Here is a 17,988-nt window from a genome sequence, read left to right as displayed (position 1 = left end):
AACTTATTTATTTGCATCCTTACCTTTACAATGTTTTTCGATAATTATCAAATATCGTCGATATTGAGAAGGCACAAATTGTTATATGTTTATTATATTAAGTAATATTTTAAGTAAGTAAGCTTTCAACAATTTAACCAAAAATATTTCAACAATTTTTACATATAAGTATGTGTAAGTTTATAATAAATAATTAAGAATGGTCAACTTTTGTAATTCAATATATAAATTCGTAAGAACAGGTAAAATTGGAAAGCGTTTAACGTTCGCTTAACGTACAATAATAGACCGTTGCAGTCTGCAATTGAAAGAATCTAGACAAAGAAATAAAAGAGTCCAAGGGTAAAAACGTAACAAACGCATACGTTAGGGAGAAAATTGAAATAAATTAGGAGTTTAAGTAGGGCTATTCAGAAACTTTTTAAGATATTACGGTAAAAACGTAATAAAACATAAAGATCAGGGGCTTCCGACAAAAATCTCTCGATCCACTTACACTTCCACAATGTCCGTTCGAAAATATGACCGTTGAAAGTAATTAAATTTTAAGAAAATAAAAACAAAATAACTTCTCTCTTCTTCTTCTTCAATCTCTCTGTTCTTCCCAAAAATAAAAACTTTCCTCAGTAAAAAAAAAACGAGACAGAGAGAGAGAAATGGGTTGTGTTTCTTCGAAACTAGGAAAGAAGAAACTCATAAGAGAGATTAGAGTCAACAATGGCGGCGATCACATTGTCTCACTTACTTCAACTACTTATGGTCATCTTGATCTCGATGAACGAGCAGAGACTTCTCCTAAGTCACTGGAAGTTACTAAAGGAGAGGTCTTTGAGTCTGAAATCAAAGCAAGAAGATCAATACAGAGAGATGATCCGGAGATTATCAATACATGGGAGCTTATGGAAGATCTTGAAGATTCAATGCACGTTTCTAATCCACAGAAGATTAGTCCCAAATCTCGTGGTATTTTTGGTAAATCATGGAAGACTCCGGTGAAATCGGTTGTTGAATCTCCGAAGAGAGGAAGTAGTAAGAGATTTGGAGGGAAAGAGAACAGAGGAGGTAATAACTCGAGAGGTGTGAGTCCGAATCAGATTCTGAAGCCTAAGAACATTCTTGAAACTCCGAAGAGAGGAGTGATGCGTTTGAGTTTTCCTTTGAAATCTGAAGAACCTTCGGTGGTGATTACGCAGAGGAGGAAGAGTTATAGTCCAATGTTTGATCCAGATCTTGTGGCTTCTTACGAGAGAGAGTTGTCTCAAGAGCAAGAACAGATCAAGATGGTGATTTCTCCGGTGGTGCATGAGAGCAGAAAAACAGAGAAAACCCGAGAATCGGAGAGAATCCTTGAGAAGTTCCCTGAGAAATGTCCACCAGGAGGAGAGAACTCTGTGGTTATCTACATAACGACTCTTAGAGGGATAAGGAAGACGTTTGAGGATTGCAATGTGGTAAGATCGATATTAGATTCACACGAAGTTCGATTCTCGGAGAGGGATGTGTCGATGCACTCGGTTTTTAAGGAAGAGATCAGGGGCATTATGGGAACGAAACATGTGAAGATACCGGCGGTATTCGTTAAAGGGAGGATGTTAGGAAGTGTTGAGGAAGTTATGAAGTTAGAGGAAGAGGGCAAATTGGGGATTTTACTTGAAGGTATTCCCGCGGCGAGGCTAGGAGGCAGTTGCTGCCGTGGATGTGGAGGAATGAGATTTGTGATGTGTGTGGTTTGCGATGGAAGCTGCAAGGTTAGGGGAGAAGACAAGAAGAGTATGGTTAAGTGTTTGGAGTGTAATGAGAATGGTTTGGTTCTATGTCCAATTTGTTCTTGAAAAGGAAAATTATCTTTATCTTTGTTCTGTTTTGCCCTAATTTTATTGGTTAAATTGGGGAAAACTGGAAGAGTTTCTAAAGATGTGTTTAGGGCTCTTGGTGTGTTACAGTTTAATGGAGTTTGTTTCTGATGTTTGTAAACCTTTTCATTTTATTAAGATTCAATTCAATTCAGTGGGTATAAATTTCAAATAAAACCGGTGTAGTATTATAACTTGGCAACCTTGTTCATGATAGTTCTATATTTAGTCAAGGATGGAGAAGTACCAATCTAGAGAAAAATTGGAACTACCAGTCTACCATCTCTGTTTCTGAAGTTTAGTTTTCTCCTTAGTAGGTTAATGATCATTATAAGAAAGTAAAACGCAAGTGACGCAGTGAGTAATTGTTATGCAGTCAAAAAACAATGACTGTTGTAACAGTAACGGTACTTTGACATACCGATAACTTCTTTTTTTTCCTTTTTTTGCAGCAACCTAACTTTCCTTAGATTAGATACACAACTTGATGTTCATTACACTCATTTTTATATATGATGAATCTACTTGTTAGAAACCTAAATACATGGGCTATATATGGGCTAGTAAATAAGAAATACATGGGTTTATCATGTGGGCTTTAACATGTTGTAACAGTAACGGTAACTTTTTCTTGCCGATAAATTTCCTTTTTTTTTGTTTTGTTTTAGTGATTTCCTTTTATCAAAGGAATTTCCTTTTTCTCCTCACCAAAAAAAAAGGAATTTCCTTTTTCTAAGAAACAAGGTCATAACCTTTGCTTATAAATATTGACCTCTTCTTTCGTCTTTGAGAAATCATAATTCTCATTCTTTCACAAACAAAAAAAAATAATGACACACCACCAACGAATGCGTTTTCGTTCGGAAGACTAGGTTTCACTCGGTCTCGAATGTATATTTCCAACTAGACTCACACCGAGTCCACTCGCGAGAGCGTGACGAGTCGTTCGGCGTTGAAAAGGTTGACGAATCCGCATACATCGGTTGAACTCGGGATGGTGGTGGTTCAACGAGTCACGAATCGAATTGGCTAATCCCAGAGGTGTTTCTTCTTCAACTCGGTTTGACTCGGTGAGAAACCCTAAACGACGAGAATGACGCAGTGGGGTTAACACCAACGGCTACATCGATGAAGACAGAGAGAAGCTTTCTCTAACCGGTCACGTGCGGGGGAGGTTTCCGAAAGTCAAAGCCACGTGAGGATATCTCAGAGACGGATTCGAGTAACAGAGCACCTCCTTGCCCACGACAATTGAATTACAAGGTATGTTTATCTATATAATTATTTAATTCGATAAGATAATAATTTTCGATTTAAAACTAAATTTTAAGAATTTTTTTAAAAAATTATTTTAGATAAACCGTTTAGAATTTAAACCAAAAAATTTTAATTATATAAAATCTAACTTTTAAAAATTAAGTGTTAAATTTAAATACGTCGGAAACAAACCGGACTTAGCATCCCGTCCTTTTGGTCCGTAAATCTTGAGGTGTCACAAGTTCGACAAGTTTTCACGTATTGAAAATTTAACACTTAAAAATTAATGTTATTTTAAACCAAATTTTTTTAATTATATAAAAACTAACTTTTAAAAATTAAGTGTTAAATTTAAATACGTCGGAAACAAACCGGACTTAGCATCCCGTCCTTTTGGTCCGTAAGTCTTGAGGTGTCACAAGTTCGGCAAGTTTTCACGTATTGAAAATTTAACACTTAGTTAATTTTAAAAGTTTTAAAAATTAATGTTATTTTAAACCAAAATTTTTTATTTATATAAAAACTAACTTTTAAAAATTAAGTGTTAAATTTAAATACGTCGGAAACAAACCGGACTTAGCATCCCGTCCTTTTGGTCTGTAAGTCTTGAGGTGTCACAAGTTCGGCAAGTTTTCACGTATTGAAAATTTAACACTTAGTTAATTTTAAAAGTTTTAAAAATTAATGTTATTTTAAACCAAAATTTTTTATTTATATAAAAACTAACTTTTAAAAATTAAGTGTTAAATTTAAATACGTCGGAAACAAACCGGACTTAGCATCCCGTCCTTTTGGTCCGTAAGTCTTGAGGTGTCACAAGTTCGGCAAGTTTTCACGTATTGAAAATTTAACACTTAGTTAATTTTAAAAGTTTTAAAAATTAAAGTTATTTTAAACCAAAAATTTTTAATTATATAAAAACTAACTTTAAAAAATTTAGGGGCTTTTGCAAAAATGCCCCTTTTTCAATGCCACTTTTCAAAAATGTCCCTTCTTTAAAACCTTATAAAAAATGCTCTTAAAAATATAAGATTTACTCAAATATGTATGTAACATTATTAAAACATACACAAACTACATTTCTATGTATCTAAAATTTTATAAATATTTTATAAATACCTTATAAATGCATTTTAAATACCTTTAAAAACCTTTAAAATATCTTGTAAAACCTTTGAAAAACCTTTATAATCCTTTAAAATAACTTGTAAAATCTTTAAAAATACTTTATAAAACCTTATAAATACTTGGATCGAGTCTTCAAGTAGTAGTTACAATCCATAAGTACCTTATAAACCTAATAAAACTTTATAAAAATTTCAGATTTAAAAAGGGGCATTTTTGAAAATGGACATCTAAAAGGGGCATTTTTGAAAAAGGGCACACCAAAAGGGGCATTTTTAACAATTTCCCAAAAATTTAATGTTAAATTTAAATACGTCGGAAACAAACCGGACTTAACATCCCGTCCTTTTGGTCCGTAAGTCTTGAGGTGTCACAAGTTCGGCAAGTTTTCACGTATTGAAAATTTAACACTTAGTTAATTTTAAAAGTTTTAAAAATTAATATTATTTTAAACCAAAATTTTTTAATTATATAAAATCTAACTTTTAAAAATTAAGTGTTAAATTTAAATATGTCGAAAACAAACCGGACTTAGCATCCCATCCTTTTGGTCCGTAAGTCTTAAGGTGTCAAAAGTTCGGCAAGTTTCACGTATTGAAAATTTAATACTTAGTTAAGTTTAAAAGTTTTAAAAATTAATGTTATTTTAAACCAAAATTTTTTAATTATATAAAATATAACTTTTAAAAATTTATTGTTAAATTTAAATACGTCGGAAACAAACCGGACTTATCATCCCGTCGTTTTGGTCCGTAAGTCTTGTGGTGTCATAATTTCGGCAAGTTTTCACGTATTGTAAATTTAACACTTAGTTATGTTTAAAAGTTTTTTAAAAAACTTAAAGTTTTATGTAATAATTATTATTATCTTTAAACAAAGTTTTAGTAATGCAAAATATTTTTGTTTCTAAATAATTAAGTGTTAAATTTAACTACGTCGTTTTGATCAAAAAATAAATAAATACGTCGAAAACAAACTGGATTTTGCATCCCTTTCTTTTGGTCCGTAAGTTTTGTTGTGTCATAAGTTCAATTTGTTTTCAATTGTAAATTTTAACACTTAATTAAGTTTTGAAGTTTTCACATATAATGTTTTAAGTAATTTTTTCTTTAACTACGACTTGAAGCAGCTTTTGGTTTTTATCTCATGCCCAAACTTCTCTGTTTCAAACTCTTAGCACCCTCCTTTGGACCACAGTGTAGCAACCATAGTGTTCGGAGGAGGATCAGATTATGTGCTTTACCCACTGACCAAAACAAGATCCAAAGGAGCAATGCCCATTTCAGCAAACTACAAACTTATTGATGCAGTCATAAGTAATTGCATCACGTAAAAAAAAAAAAAAAAAAAAAATTGCATCAACAGTGACATCATCAAGATCTATGCAAGCACCCGAAAAAACCGCCATTTTTTTTTTGGCCGTTTAATACGTGTGTTTTTAAACTTGGAATAAAAATACCTCATTAAATTTCGATTGCCTTTTAAAACTATCGTTTTTTTTAACTTGGTAATTTCGAACCCGAAACTTAACAGTCGTTACTGGGCTTAACGGAATTATTTAACAGCATTAAATTTTAACTCCACGTGTTTATATAAATATATACCATCTGTTTGTAATATTTCCAATGGTCGTTAATGTGGCCTGGTGGTTGCGCGTTGGTTTTGCAAACCTTAGCTGCTGGGTTCGACTCTTCAACCTCTTCTTTTATTTTTATTTTTATTTTTTTTTGTTGTTCTTCGTCTTCTTCACCGGTCCTTGTGAACTATTTTCTGCGAATTTCTCGAGTTTTAAGCTGGATCCATAATTGTCGAATCGTGTCAAGGAATCTGAGCTTCGTGCTTTGTATCTTCTGAGACAACAACATCTTTCGCTTCTCTCTCTTTGGAATGGTACGTTGGTGAATCCTTCTCTTAATCAATCGGAGAATGCTTTGGGATCATTTGTGTTGTTTGAGGATGTGAAATCTGCTGTTTCGAAGCAGATTTCATTGAATAAAGAGATCCAAGAGGTGTCCGATGATGCAAAGGAGAGAGATTTGTAATTTGATTTCCAATTTTCAATATCAAAAATCTCTCATTTTTTTTCAGATTGAAAGTTGTTTTCCGAATTGTTCATGGGTTATCACAATACCCACAAGATCATGATTTTGTTTTCAAATCCGATGTGATTCTTAAAAATGATTTGTTGATTCTTTGGACATTGGAGATCTGAGAAGAAAAAGTGAAGAACAAAGAAAAAAAAAAAAAAAAACAGGTTCACGACTTGAACCCAGGTCGGGTGGTTTTCCAAAAGAGACCCGTTACCACCAGGCCACATTAAGTATAGTTGTAAGTATTGCAAACAGATGGTATATATTTATATAAACACACGGGGTTAAAATTTAACGCTGTTAAATAATTCCGTTACGTCCAGTAACGACTGTTAAGTCTCGGTTCAAAATTACCGAGTTTTAGAAAACGATAGTTTTAAAAGGTAATCGAAATTAAATGAAGTATTTTTATTCCAAGTTTAAAAACACGCGTATTAAACGGCCAAAAAAAAATAGATGGCGGTTTTTTCGGGTTTTTTCCCTCAGTTTAATTCCACTTCTGTCTAGAGCTTACAGTGGATTTGGACTCGGAAAAGATAGATTCCGCTTACCGGAGCCTTGAAGATCAAGGATGGTTTCAGGCTAAAATCATTTTTTCCTCTTTTTAGATTTGTTTCGTGTTCATCACGGAACCTTTGTTTTTATGTATGTATGAACTCAGACTGAACTATTGCTCTACAACATTCAAATTCATAGCATTCTAATTCCAATGTGTATTTGTATTTTGTGGATTAATAATGTAGAAGAAGAGAAACAACAACAGTGTATCAGCACAATCATCAAATCAATAGAACATAATATTTATAATGAATACAAACATCATTAAGAACTGCAAACAAACATCTGAGTCCATCAAAGTGATAAAAAAGTTGGCGTGGGAAATCAGATAAAAGCGTGTGCCACTTCCCTAATAAGGGTTATCTATATTCATCTGAAATTTCTTTTGTCTTTAATAACCAGTCGACGCCTTTCAAGACCATCAACCGTTGGATGATGAAACCGATATGGTGACGAAAAAGATATTATTATAAAAATAAAATTTGTGATAATCCTATCCTAACCGATATAGTGACGAAAATCATACATAACTTGGCACACTTTCCCAAAGAGGCACACATGTCAATGCGTTTCCCTGATTATTCCTATCCATTTCCACCTTTATAATTCATAATATACGATCACATTTATACACGTAACAAAATTGGAAAAATAAAAGGCAACAAAAAAAATGGAGCTCGAGACCTCAGTTTATCGACCAAACGTCGCCGTCTATGATTCTCCGGATGGTGTCGAGGTTCGAGGACGGTACGACCAAATCTTCGCTAAGATTTTGACAAGAGAAGCTCTTAACTTTGTGGCTGAGTTACAGAGAGAGTTTCGTGGCCATGTGAGGTATGCCATGGAGTGCCGGAGAGAGGCACGACGGCGTTACAACTCCGGTGCCGTTCCTGGGTTTGATCCTTCCACTAAGTTCATCAGAGACGGTGATTGGATCTGTGCCTCCGTCCCTCCCGCCGTTGCTGACCGGAGAGTTGAGATAACCGGTCCGGTCGAGAGGAAGATGATCATCAACGCTCTTAACTCCGGAGCTAAAGTCTTCATGGTCAATCTACATCCCTCTCTCTTTATATAACGCCTTTTTGTTTAACAATGTTTTCATATATTGGACCCGGTTCGGTTTGGTTTGGCCGGAATTGGATACGATTTGATAATAACCAATTTGACTGGTATTAGTTAAAGTTTGATACAATTCAAACCTTATTACTGGACCGACATCAATTTGGTTCCAAATAGAGTCGAGTCTGGTTTAGTTTATATAAGTTTGAATTAGGAGAGATTGACCAAATTTAGTTGGGTTTGTTTCGGTTCTGTTGGTATGCTAGTTACTTTGTCCAGTTTCGGTTTGGTTTGATGTCCGGTTCCCTGTGTGAATGTTAATATCAAATTGGGTCGGTTTGGTCTACTTTGATTTTGTTTGATATTCTTGCGGTTCGATCCGGTTCGGTTTAATCTTCTTGATTTGTAATGCATCTGTTTGATAGATACTCCAGCAAGGCAACAAACAACATGCAAATCAAGTAATATAATTTGTTGTGTTTGAACAGGCTGATTTCGAGGACGCATTGTCTCCGAGTTGGGAGAATCTGATGAGAGGGCATGTGAACTTGAAAGATGCAGTGGATGGATCCATTACGTTCCATGACAAGTCAAGGAACAGAGTTTATAAGCTCAACGACCAAACCGCTAAGCTCTTTGTCCGGCCAAGAGGTTGGCATCTCCCGGAGGCTCACATCCTCATCGACGGTGAACCCGCCACTGGATGTCTTGTCGATTTTGGCCTTTACTTCTTCCACAACTACGCCAAATTTAGACAGACTCAAGGTTCCGGATTTGGTCCATTCTTCTATCTCCCCAAAATGGAACATTCTAGGTACCTTCCTGGTTCGGTCATTAATTTGATGTTTTTCGGTTCAGAGTTAACTAGGTTACTTGGTTTCTTGACAGGGAAGCAAAGATTTGGAACAGCGTGTTTGAGCGAGCTGAGAAGATGGCTGGGATAGAGAGAGGAAGCATTAGAGCAACAGTGCTGATCGAGACCCTCCCGGCTGTCTTCCAGATGAATGAGATACTATATGAACTGCGTGATCACACTGTCGGTTTAAACTGTGGAAGATGGGATTATATCTTCAGTTATGTCAAGACCTTCCAAGCTCACCCTGACCGGCTCTTACCAGACCGTGTCCTAGTCGGCATGGGCCAGCATTTCATGAGAAGTTACTCTGACCTTCTCATCCGTACTTGTCATAAGCGCGGTGTCCACGCTATGGGTGGCATGGTTAGTCCCCTCTTAACACTAGTTCACCATATGGTCCTTATGTCTCTTAAGATGCATGTGTGAATGCACCAGTTGCACATGTTTTGATTTCGATGTTGATTTAATTTGTTTGGTGGTATGAATGATGTCAGGCGGCTCAGATTCCAATAAGAGATGACCCGAAAGCGAATGAGATGGCATTGGATCTAGTGAGGAAAGACAAGCTAAGAGAAGTAAGAGCTGGGCATGATGGGACATGGGCGGCTCATCCAGGACTCATCCCAATATGCATGGAAGCATTCACAGGCCACATGGGCAAAAGTCCAAACCAAATCAAATCAGTGAAGCGCGAAGATGCAGCCGCGATAACAGAGGAAGATCTGCTTCAAATACCGCGAGGAGTGCGAACACTCGAGGGTCTAAGGCTGAACACACGTGTGGGAATCCAATACTTAGCTGCGTGGTTAACAGGATCAGGATCTGTCCCACTATACAACCTAATGGAAGACGCGGCTACGGCTGAGATAAGCCGAGTCCAGAATTGGCAATGGATTAGGTATGGAGTGGAATTGGATGGAGACGGGCTCGGAGTTCGGGTGACTAAAGAGTTATTTGGGAGAGTTGTGGAAGAAGAGATGGAGAGAATTGAGAAAGAAGTTGGGAAAGACAAGTTCAAGAAAGGAATGTATAAGGAAGCTTGCAAGATGTTTACAAAGCAGTGTACCGCGCCTGAACTTGACGATTTCCTCACACTTGCCGTCTATAATCACATTGTAGCTCACTACCCTATCAATAACTCTAGGCTCTGAAAGAAGGAAGATGAAGATGGAAGGGGAGTGAGAGTTTGAGATATGAGTTTGTGCTTTTGTTTCTTTGTGTCTGTTTCTCAAATGTTTTGTTCTTTCTATATGTTGGTATATTGTAATAAGCAGAACTTGTTCTTTTATTTCCAATAAGAAATAAATGTTCTATAGCATCCTTAATGTGTTTATGGACATTGGAGATACACCAAAATCCAAAAGCAGAGCATTTGATACATACACAAAATTGATTAATGAAAGCATGGAAAAATAAACACAAGAATAGATCAACTCATCCTCGAAAACAAAAGAATAGAGACAAAACTATCTTTTTTTTTTTTTTTTTTGCCAATATCTTAGTATCAGCAAGTTTGTTAACTTAATAATATATATCTTTTATTTGATGTTCAAATCTAAAATAACAGCATTCGAATATAAAATGTAAACGCCATCTTTAACAAAAAAAAAAGAAAGAAAGAAAGAAAATGATGATGCAATTAAACAGAGATACTAAATTGATAAGATTAACTGATTAAGCATGGATTTGTAAATAATCTAAAGCATGGATTCGTTCAATCCAAATTATCGAACCGGCTGGGCGAAAATAAAATAAAAATAACTGAACCGATTCGGTTATTGAAAAAACCGAGTACCGTAAGCAGGCCTATAAAATCCAAAGAAATCCCTCATTCTCGCGTCTCTGCAAAATTAGGGTTTTGGCCTCTCTCTCGCCTATCGCCGCTAAACTCTTGCGTCTCCGTCAGCCTTCATCCGTCAGCCTTCATCTACAGGTTTCTTTATCGTTTACAATCTTCCCTCTTGTATCTCCAATCGAATCTGTGTATTATCGAATCTGTCATTAGAATTATCCTCTCTTTGTTAGATCATTTCAACCCCTAGTTTCGCCTCTTTTGCGATGTGATACAAATCTTCTTAAACTTTCAAGATTGAAACTTTCGTAGCAAGTTATTCTGATTGGCAATAGATTAATATCTTCCCATGTTAAAGTTGATTGCTTTACATGAAACTATGTACTGATTGCTGCTGATTGTGTATGCATTTCATTGGTTTGTTCAATCAGAATGGATTCTCAGATTAAGCATGCTGTGGTGGTTAAGGTCATGGGTAGGACTGGTTCAAGGGGTCAGGTTACTCAGGTTCGAGTGAAGTTTACCGACTCTGATCGTTACATCATGAGGAACGTTAAAGGACCGGTGAGGGAAGGCGATATCCTCACCTTGCTCGAGTCTGAGAGAGAAGCTAGGAGACTCCGTTGATGCGTCTTTGGTTCTTCTTCTTCTTCCTACTCCATAATGCGGAAACAAGAAAACATTTTGGTTATTTTCTCTTTTGCTTTCTATGATTGGATTAGTGGATTATGCTTTGGAGTCTTAATTTCGTTGTTGCTTTAAGACAATTGCCGGATTGATAAGTGTGTTATGGTTCTTTGGTATTCCAAATCTCTTGCCCCTTTTCATATTGTTTATCAAGAATTTGCTCTATATTCTCCATTTGGTTTTATCTTAACCAAGAATCACAACCTTCAAATGAAGGGAAACTGTTTCTTGTGTTTTCGGTTATATTTGTAACTGTGGCTTAAATCCATTGGACACAGAACAGACCCTCCAAAATGTCTCTGGAGTCAACTTAATGCATCAACCAAAACTGATATAGGAAGCTACAAGCCTTGAGATTTCATTCAAAGTGAATATGTTCTACTACTCTAATGTTTGAAATCTCTGCTTCAAAGTAATACTCCAAGTCTCCAACCAGAACAACTCATACCTCATCACAATGACTTTCTTTAATCCCCGGCCGCTTTGAGTCCAACCTTGATTTAGCCCCGTGGTGGACTTAGTCTTAAGACTGTAGCGAGTGTAGACTGGATACAGGTCAGTTTGGACCGATCTTTTGGGTTTACTGTAACATTCCTACTTTGTCACCATAGTGACCAGGCTTCTCGTATTTGGGTTCTGTGGCCCTTAGCTTATATATGTGAGTTTTGCCAATACAGCTATCTTTGTCAAAAATTATAGCCAAAGTTAATAACCAGAGACCGGGGATTGAGAAGATCCCGTTGGTGGTCATGATTTATGAGTTGTTGCTACATCTTTTGGATTAAGCCTCCTAAGAGAGACTTCATTGGAAATGCTCTAAGAGCATGTGTAATGGAGAGTTCTCACATGGATTTTCAATAATTAAAAATAAGAAAATAATAAAAAGTGAGAGAGAAACCAGAATCGATTTCCATCTGAGAATACTTTGAGAGACTACCTTTACACATGTCAGAATATAATTGATTTTTAGTTTTCTTTGTTATTTAAAATTAAATAAATAACTGAATTAAATGATATATATTAAAATAATATATTTGAGAGACTTGCAAAATTTTTATGTGCTGCACATGCTCTAAGAGCATAAACAGTAGAAGTCTCTTACTAAGACCATCCTCAATGAGGGGATATTAAGTTGGGATTCTTCAGAATTGTTTAATATTGATTTTGAAAAAAGAGATTTTGTCGCCAAAAAAAAAAAAGTCGAAGAAAGAGAGAGAAACAGCACCTTTTTTTTGTCGCCAAAGATAAATACACTGAGACTTTGTTTTCCTATCTTAGCAAAAAGCTTCAACCAATCTAATTGTGCCACGTCATCGAGTCTTATGGGCTCTATCAACTCCCATTTTAGAAGCGCTTCTTTATCTGTTAGACTGTTTTTGATTATTTTATGATCCAAAAATAATAAGAGCTCATGATAAGAATTGTTAGGAAGTGCCGTTGAGGATGGTCTAAGTCTCTCAATAATATTAAAAAAAAAAATAATGAAAAGGAGGAGTGAAAAAGGAAAATCGATTCTCACATGAGAACATATGAGAACCTTTCTAGAGACTCTTTTCACACATGACAAGATTTGATTAGCTTTGTTTTTTCTTTTTAATTATTAATTTAAAATAACAAATAAATTATATTAAAAACATTAAAATAATATTTTTTGAGAGAATATATGAGTCTCTACCATTGCTTATGCTCTAAGGTAATTGATATGTTGTCTACTAGTCTTAATTGCGCGCATTGATGTTTTTTTTTTTTTTTTGAGAATTTTGAAGGGTTGTCTTGTTTTGGAGGATTAGATGATGTAAACAAGTTTATCTCTTTTACTTTGTGCCTTTATTCTGATTAATTACCAAATCTTAACAAAGTATAATCAAGACTTGCTTCTATAAGCAAATAAATAAATTATTCTTTAGTGGAGAATCCATAATAACCATTAATTATATTCCTCAAAAGCTTTGGGTGTTTATATTTATTTAGTCTACGGATTTTGTGATGTTTATAACACATTTGGTATTTCAGAGTATGATTAAACATGCCTTTGTAAAATCTCCAACAAGGAAGTTTTAAGGTTTTATAACCAATAATCATACATTCAATCCCAGTTCTAAGAATCGTTTCTTCACGTAAACTCTTGGTTTTACTGATTTCGATACATAAGATTTTTATCGATGTTTCTTTTTTTAAGAATCAATGCGACAATGCGTTGTCGTTCCACGAGCGAGGAGTCCCAAATTTGCGATATTTTTCTTTTAAATTACCTCTGAGCAATAATTGTATCCGTAGTACGATGAGAGTGTTTTTATAACAAAATTCCTAGCTAGAGTGTTTGAATTCATGGGCCAATGAGAGTAAAGAATAGCTCTTTTATTCGCCGAGGTATCTAGCTAGGAATTTTGTCAAAATTTAGACGTTAATTAGTGGTTTTGTTCTTGGTGACACAAAAGATATTAGGATTCTATATATTAACGAAATCTAGCGATCATAGATAGGGGTTGACACCATGATATGCCAATGTTGTTGAAGCAGTCAATAAACCTCAAGTTGTGTATATACTATTTACACAAATATCATGTATTTTTTTTTATTCAAATCATATTTAATTTTTAGCACTTCACATATTATATGTAATTGAAATCTATTGAATATTGTATTTTTAATATTTTGGATTATCTTCTGTCAGTCTTATAGTTAAAAGCAGTGAGCAAACATCATGGTCATGTGTGATAACTATACTTATTTTTTAATATATGCAAGTGGACAGTGAATAACAAAAACATTGATATTTCTTAATTCAATTAGAAATAAAGCTTTAAATCACCTAAATTCCATTACTTATTTGATGCCCCCCAAATTTAATTCCTACTATGAAAAATGAGGTTAGTACATGTTTGAGACAAAAGAAAGAAAGAAAGAAAGAGAGGTTAGTACACATAATTGAGAATTGATGTCGACCAATCTCTCTTTCTCTCTCTAAGTTGCAAAACCCCTCCCTATAAATAGATGTCTCGGTCGTGTCTTTGTCTCCCACATCACTACAAATCTCTCTTTTTCTCCAAGTTCACTAAAATTAAATAGAAAGAAAAAGAAATTTGACAAAAAAAAAATGGAGAATATGGGAACTAGAGTGATAGAGCCATTGATAATGGGGAGAGTGGTAGGAGATGTTCTTGATTTCTTCACTCCAACAATTAAGATGAACGTGAGTTATAACAAGAAGCAAGTCTCCAATGGCCATGAGCTCTTTCCTTCCTCTGTTTCCTCTAAGCCTAGGGTTGAGATCCATGGTGGTGATCTCAGATCCTTCTTCACTTTGGTATATACATATATTTAAACTATTTCATAATCATCAATAATGTTGAGGTTGCTGGATTTGTATATATTGTGCCAAAAAAACATATAAAACGTCTCACTTTCTTTTCCTCTTATAAGTTTTCTACTTTCTGACTCAATTATCTTATAAATTAAATTGTACCTTTAGTTTTTATCATTCCCTTTTCCAGTCATTTTTTATGGTAAAACTCAACCGAAATGCAAAACAGGTGATGATTGATCCAGATGTTCCAGGTCCTAGTGACCCCTTTCTAAAAGAACACCTGCACTGGTACGTTCAATTTATTTATTCTTTATTTTCATTTTGGGCCCATATTCCATATGCATTGCATTTCAATAATTTCGTGATAACCCTAATAAAGTTGTTTTGTTTAGGTTTATACATTAACTTTGTTGATTTTCTATATTTTTCATATGAAATAATAGCATCAATTACTTTTGTTGAATGTTCTAATAGGATCGTTACAAACATTCCCGGCACAACAGATGCTACGTTTGGTAAGGCCTCTTCAGGAATCTTGTAGTCTAAATACTTGCATATAATATATGTTAAATATAAATAAGATTTGCATTGAAATATAGGCAAAGAGGTGGTGAGCTATGAATTGCCAAGGCCAAGCATAGGGATACATAGGTTTGTGTTTGTTCTGTTCAAGCAGAAGCAAAGACGCGTTATCTTCCCCAATATCCCTTCGAGAGATCACTTCAACACTCGTAAATTTGCGGTGGAGTATGATCTTGGTCTCCCTGTAGCGGCTGTCTTCTTTAACGCACAAAGAGAAACCGCTGCTCGCAAACGCTAGTTTCATTATTGTCCATCGAATGCCAAAACGAAAGAAGAAAAAATTGTAATCTCCTGTTTATTTATGTTCTGAATTCCCGTACTTTGAATAAAACTGCCTTCAGATGAGTTGAATCCGAAATATCAGTTTAGTTAACAAAAGTATTGATAACGACACTATCACAATAAAAACTAGATTGCATATCATGTTTCGCATCTTGTACCACTAAATAAATAGTAAACTCTTGAGTAATTAATAAAATCTAAGTTATTAAAGTATAAATCCTTTATACATGGCTTGATAGGTCACATCACTTTTTTTAGTTCTGGTCAAAGTGACAAGACCTTGATGACAATCTAAAATAGGATCCTCTCCTCTTACTCGACGATCATATTTTCATATCTATTTATTACTGTTTGGTTTTGTGACAAAAAAAAATACTTTGCTGCAAGTCGTAGTACAACTTCTGAGAAATGTATAGTGAATAAATCAAATGTTAAAACATATAACTACAACAGCTTCCTTTTTCTGTGAAATCTAATAGCCATTTCTTTCAATGTCACAAATTAGATTTATTGGTTATATCCCTCACCAATGTAGTATCGACATGTCCGCAGTAAACAAAATGTATCTTTGACTACAAACTACTATATTAATTATCACATATTTAAAACATATGAGATCAGAAGCCAGTCTTCAATAAAATATTTAACTATATGTGGATATGAGGTATGAGAATTATATTTTTGTCAAGAGTTTCAAGAAAGCATATCAATATTCAGCCGAATAACCATTATATTACAAGTCTTAATCATTAAAATGCTTACAATATTTCATATAATTAAGTAATTAACATTCTAGTTTTTGACAACAACAACAACAAAATAGCAAACTACATTCAGTGTTCACATGGAGAAAGGATTTTTTTTTTTTTTTTTAATGAATTGGCCATTTTTTGGTTTATACAGAATAATAGAATATAGTACAGCATGAATGATTTCGAGAGGTGCAACACAAGTGGCAAATATTACTTTCAACGGTAAACTCAAGAGACGTCACGTGTCATTTATTGAGTGGTTAGCGGCTAAGTACTGTTTACCATTATCCTCAACGCCGACCAATTTCTGGTTCTCTACATGTATATTCGCGCTATCATATCAACAAATCTAGCAAAATACTAGTAACTTGTTTCGAGTTTGTTAGATTACTATACATAGTTTGGAAACTCATTTCTGAAGAAATTACCAAATATCATAATCATAAAAGGTATTGAAGTAGAGTTTTAGTTCAAATTGGGTTTCAATTATTTTATTTTATTTTTACTTAAGAATATTCAAAGCAAGATTGATTTAATATAAATTGGTTTTGGTTTCATTGTGCATTAAAAAAAAATTGGGAAAAGATAAGGGTTATCTACACATGTGTCAAAACAAAATCTTATGCAATTATTGCTTCCAAGACTCCAGAGTCTTAGACCTCAAGTCTAACTAATACGTTCGCTAAAAATAAATAAACTGAAAACTGAAAAAGGGGAAAACAATGTGTATACAGTACACCTACGTAGGCAAATTGATTCACTACCAAATCAAGGGCATGCAAAGACTTTAGGATGTGCCTGAAAAAGACACTGTGAACTAGAACATTATGTAGAGTTTTAGGGTTGCAGTTAGACATAATGTGCCTGTGTTGTGTTTAGCCACTTATGGTTATTTTCGTAGCTAGATATTTTCCCAAAAGTGAAACACCATTTTTATTTATAAAATGACTGGCCCCTCGTTTGGTGTTATTACAAATCAACACGTGCGTGCTCTGTTCCATTTCATCCCTGATTTTATTCAAAATTTGCTACATCTATATATGTTTCGAACTAAAACATATATAGTCTATAATCTATATAGAGTTTTAGGGTTTCAGTAAGACATCATGTGCATGTCTTGTGTTTAGCTACTTATTATGGTTGCTTTTATGGCTAAATATTTTTCCAAAAGTAAAACCCATTTTTAATAGTAAGGTTTATTCATAAAGTGAGTGGCCCTTGTTATTACCAATCAACACGTACTCTGTTCTGTTCCATCCCTCATTTCACTCAAAAATTTGCCAAATACTAATTAATATATTTGTCATTGACAATTTTTTTTACTATTTGGGTATGACCGTATGAATCGTTTTGAAATGCTCTTATGGGAAATGAAAATGCTTTTTTTGTTAAAGGATCTTCATAAAATGAATATGTTATCTAACTTTTTTTTTTTTACTTATCTTAAGACATATAAATACGTGTTTTAGAAAATCGTTCAAACATATGATATCTCTCGCAAGTATATGTATTATTTGCATATACATAATTTTTTTAATTAGAACTCATTGAAGCTCTCGATTTGCATCATTATATTCGTTTTATTTCTATTTTCATCAAAATATAACAATCATGCAAAATAAAATATTGTTATCTTCTTAAAATTGATGTATATGATCTACAATTTATGCACCTCAAGTCTTGTCACAAGTAATTACTTTCTACTTGTACGAGCATAGTTATTTCTTTTTCATTTCACGGTACACATAGAAATCACATCATTCAAATCACACATTAACTAACGAATTA

At 34.3% G+C, this 17,988-nt stretch overlaps 4 protein-coding genes across 4 annotated transcripts; all 4 read left to right on the top strand.

Annotated features, from left to right (window-relative positions):
* Positions 1-259: 259 nt before the first annotated feature.
* LOC9309189 (uncharacterized protein At3g28850) lies at positions 260-2,007 on the top strand. The gene has a single exon (XM_021022604.1). The coding sequence runs from the start codon at positions 657-659 to the stop codon at positions 1,830-1,832; it is 1,176 nt and encodes a 391-aa protein (XP_020878263.1). The 5' UTR covers positions 260-656; the 3' UTR covers positions 1,833-2,007.
* A 5,390-nt stretch (positions 2,008-7,397) lies between these two features.
* On the top strand, positions 7,398-10,119 carry LOC9309187 (malate synthase). The gene is made up of 4 exons (XM_002873073.2): positions 7,398-7,928; positions 8,431-8,756; positions 8,831-9,161; positions 9,293-10,119. The coding sequence occupies exons 1-4, from the start codon at positions 7,554-7,556 to the stop codon at positions 9,947-9,949; spliced, it is 1,689 nt and encodes a 562-aa protein (XP_002873119.1). The 5' UTR covers positions 7,398-7,553; the 3' UTR covers positions 9,950-10,119.
* Positions 10,120-10,620: 501 nt separating this feature from the next.
* LOC9309186 (40S ribosomal protein S28-1) lies at positions 10,621-11,413 on the top strand. The gene is made up of 2 exons (XM_002873072.2): positions 10,621-10,731; positions 11,022-11,413. The coding sequence occupies exon 2, from the start codon at positions 11,023-11,025 to the stop codon at positions 11,215-11,217; it is 195 nt and encodes a 64-aa protein (XP_002873118.1). The 5' UTR covers positions 10,621-10,731; position 11,022; the 3' UTR covers positions 11,218-11,413.
* A 1,497-nt stretch (positions 11,414-12,910) lies between these two features.
* On the top strand, positions 12,911-15,658 carry LOC9307131 (protein TERMINAL FLOWER 1). Its single transcript, XM_002873071.2, has 4 exons — positions 12,911-14,584; positions 14,811-14,872; positions 15,059-15,099; positions 15,184-15,658. Exons 1-4 carry the CDS (start codon positions 14,375-14,377, stop codon positions 15,402-15,404), a joined length of 534 nt encoding a protein of 177 aa, XP_002873117.1. The 5' UTR covers positions 12,911-14,374; the 3' UTR covers positions 15,405-15,658.
* The last annotated feature ends 2,330 nt before the right edge of the window (positions 15,659-17,988 follow it).

Source organism: Arabidopsis lyrata (genome assembly GCF_000004255.2).
Source record: "Arabidopsis lyrata subsp. lyrata unplaced genomic scaffold ARALYscaffold_6, whole genome shotgun sequence".
NCBI classification, from domain to species: Eukaryota; Viridiplantae; Streptophyta; class Magnoliopsida; order Brassicales; family Brassicaceae; genus Arabidopsis; species Arabidopsis lyrata.
This window is presented reverse-complemented; position numbering and strand designations above follow the sequence as displayed.

Bases quoted from the DNA above. Each gene is read 5' to 3' on its own strand.
- LOC9307131 (XM_002873071.2), top strand. From the start codon at position 14,375: ATGGAGAATATGGGAACTAGAGTGATAGAGCCATTGATAATGGGGAGA. The intron at 14,873-15,058 runs GTACGTTCAATT...ATGTTCTAATAG, and splicing joins CTAAAAGAACACCTGCACTG to GATCGTTACAAACATTCCCG. The intron at 15,100-15,183 runs GTAAGGCCTCTT...ATTGAAATATAG, and splicing joins CACAACAGATGCTACGTTTG to GCAAAGAGGTGGTGAGCTAT.
- LOC9309186 (XM_002873072.2), top strand. From the start codon at position 11,023: ATGGATTCTCAGATTAAGCATGCTGTGGTGGTTAAGGTCATGGGTAGG.
- LOC9309187 (XM_002873073.2), top strand. From the start codon at position 7,554: ATGGAGCTCGAGACCTCAGTTTATCGACCAAACGTCGCCGTCTATGAT. The intron at 8,757-8,830 runs GTACCTTCCTGG...GTTTCTTGACAG, and splicing joins CCCAAAATGGAACATTCTAG to GGAAGCAAAGATTTGGAACA. The intron at 9,162-9,292 runs GTTAGTCCCCTC...GAATGATGTCAG, and splicing joins TCCACGCTATGGGTGGCATG to GCGGCTCAGATTCCAATAAG.
- LOC9309189 (XM_021022604.1), top strand. From the start codon at position 657: ATGGGTTGTGTTTCTTCGAAACTAGGAAAGAAGAAACTCATAAGAGAG.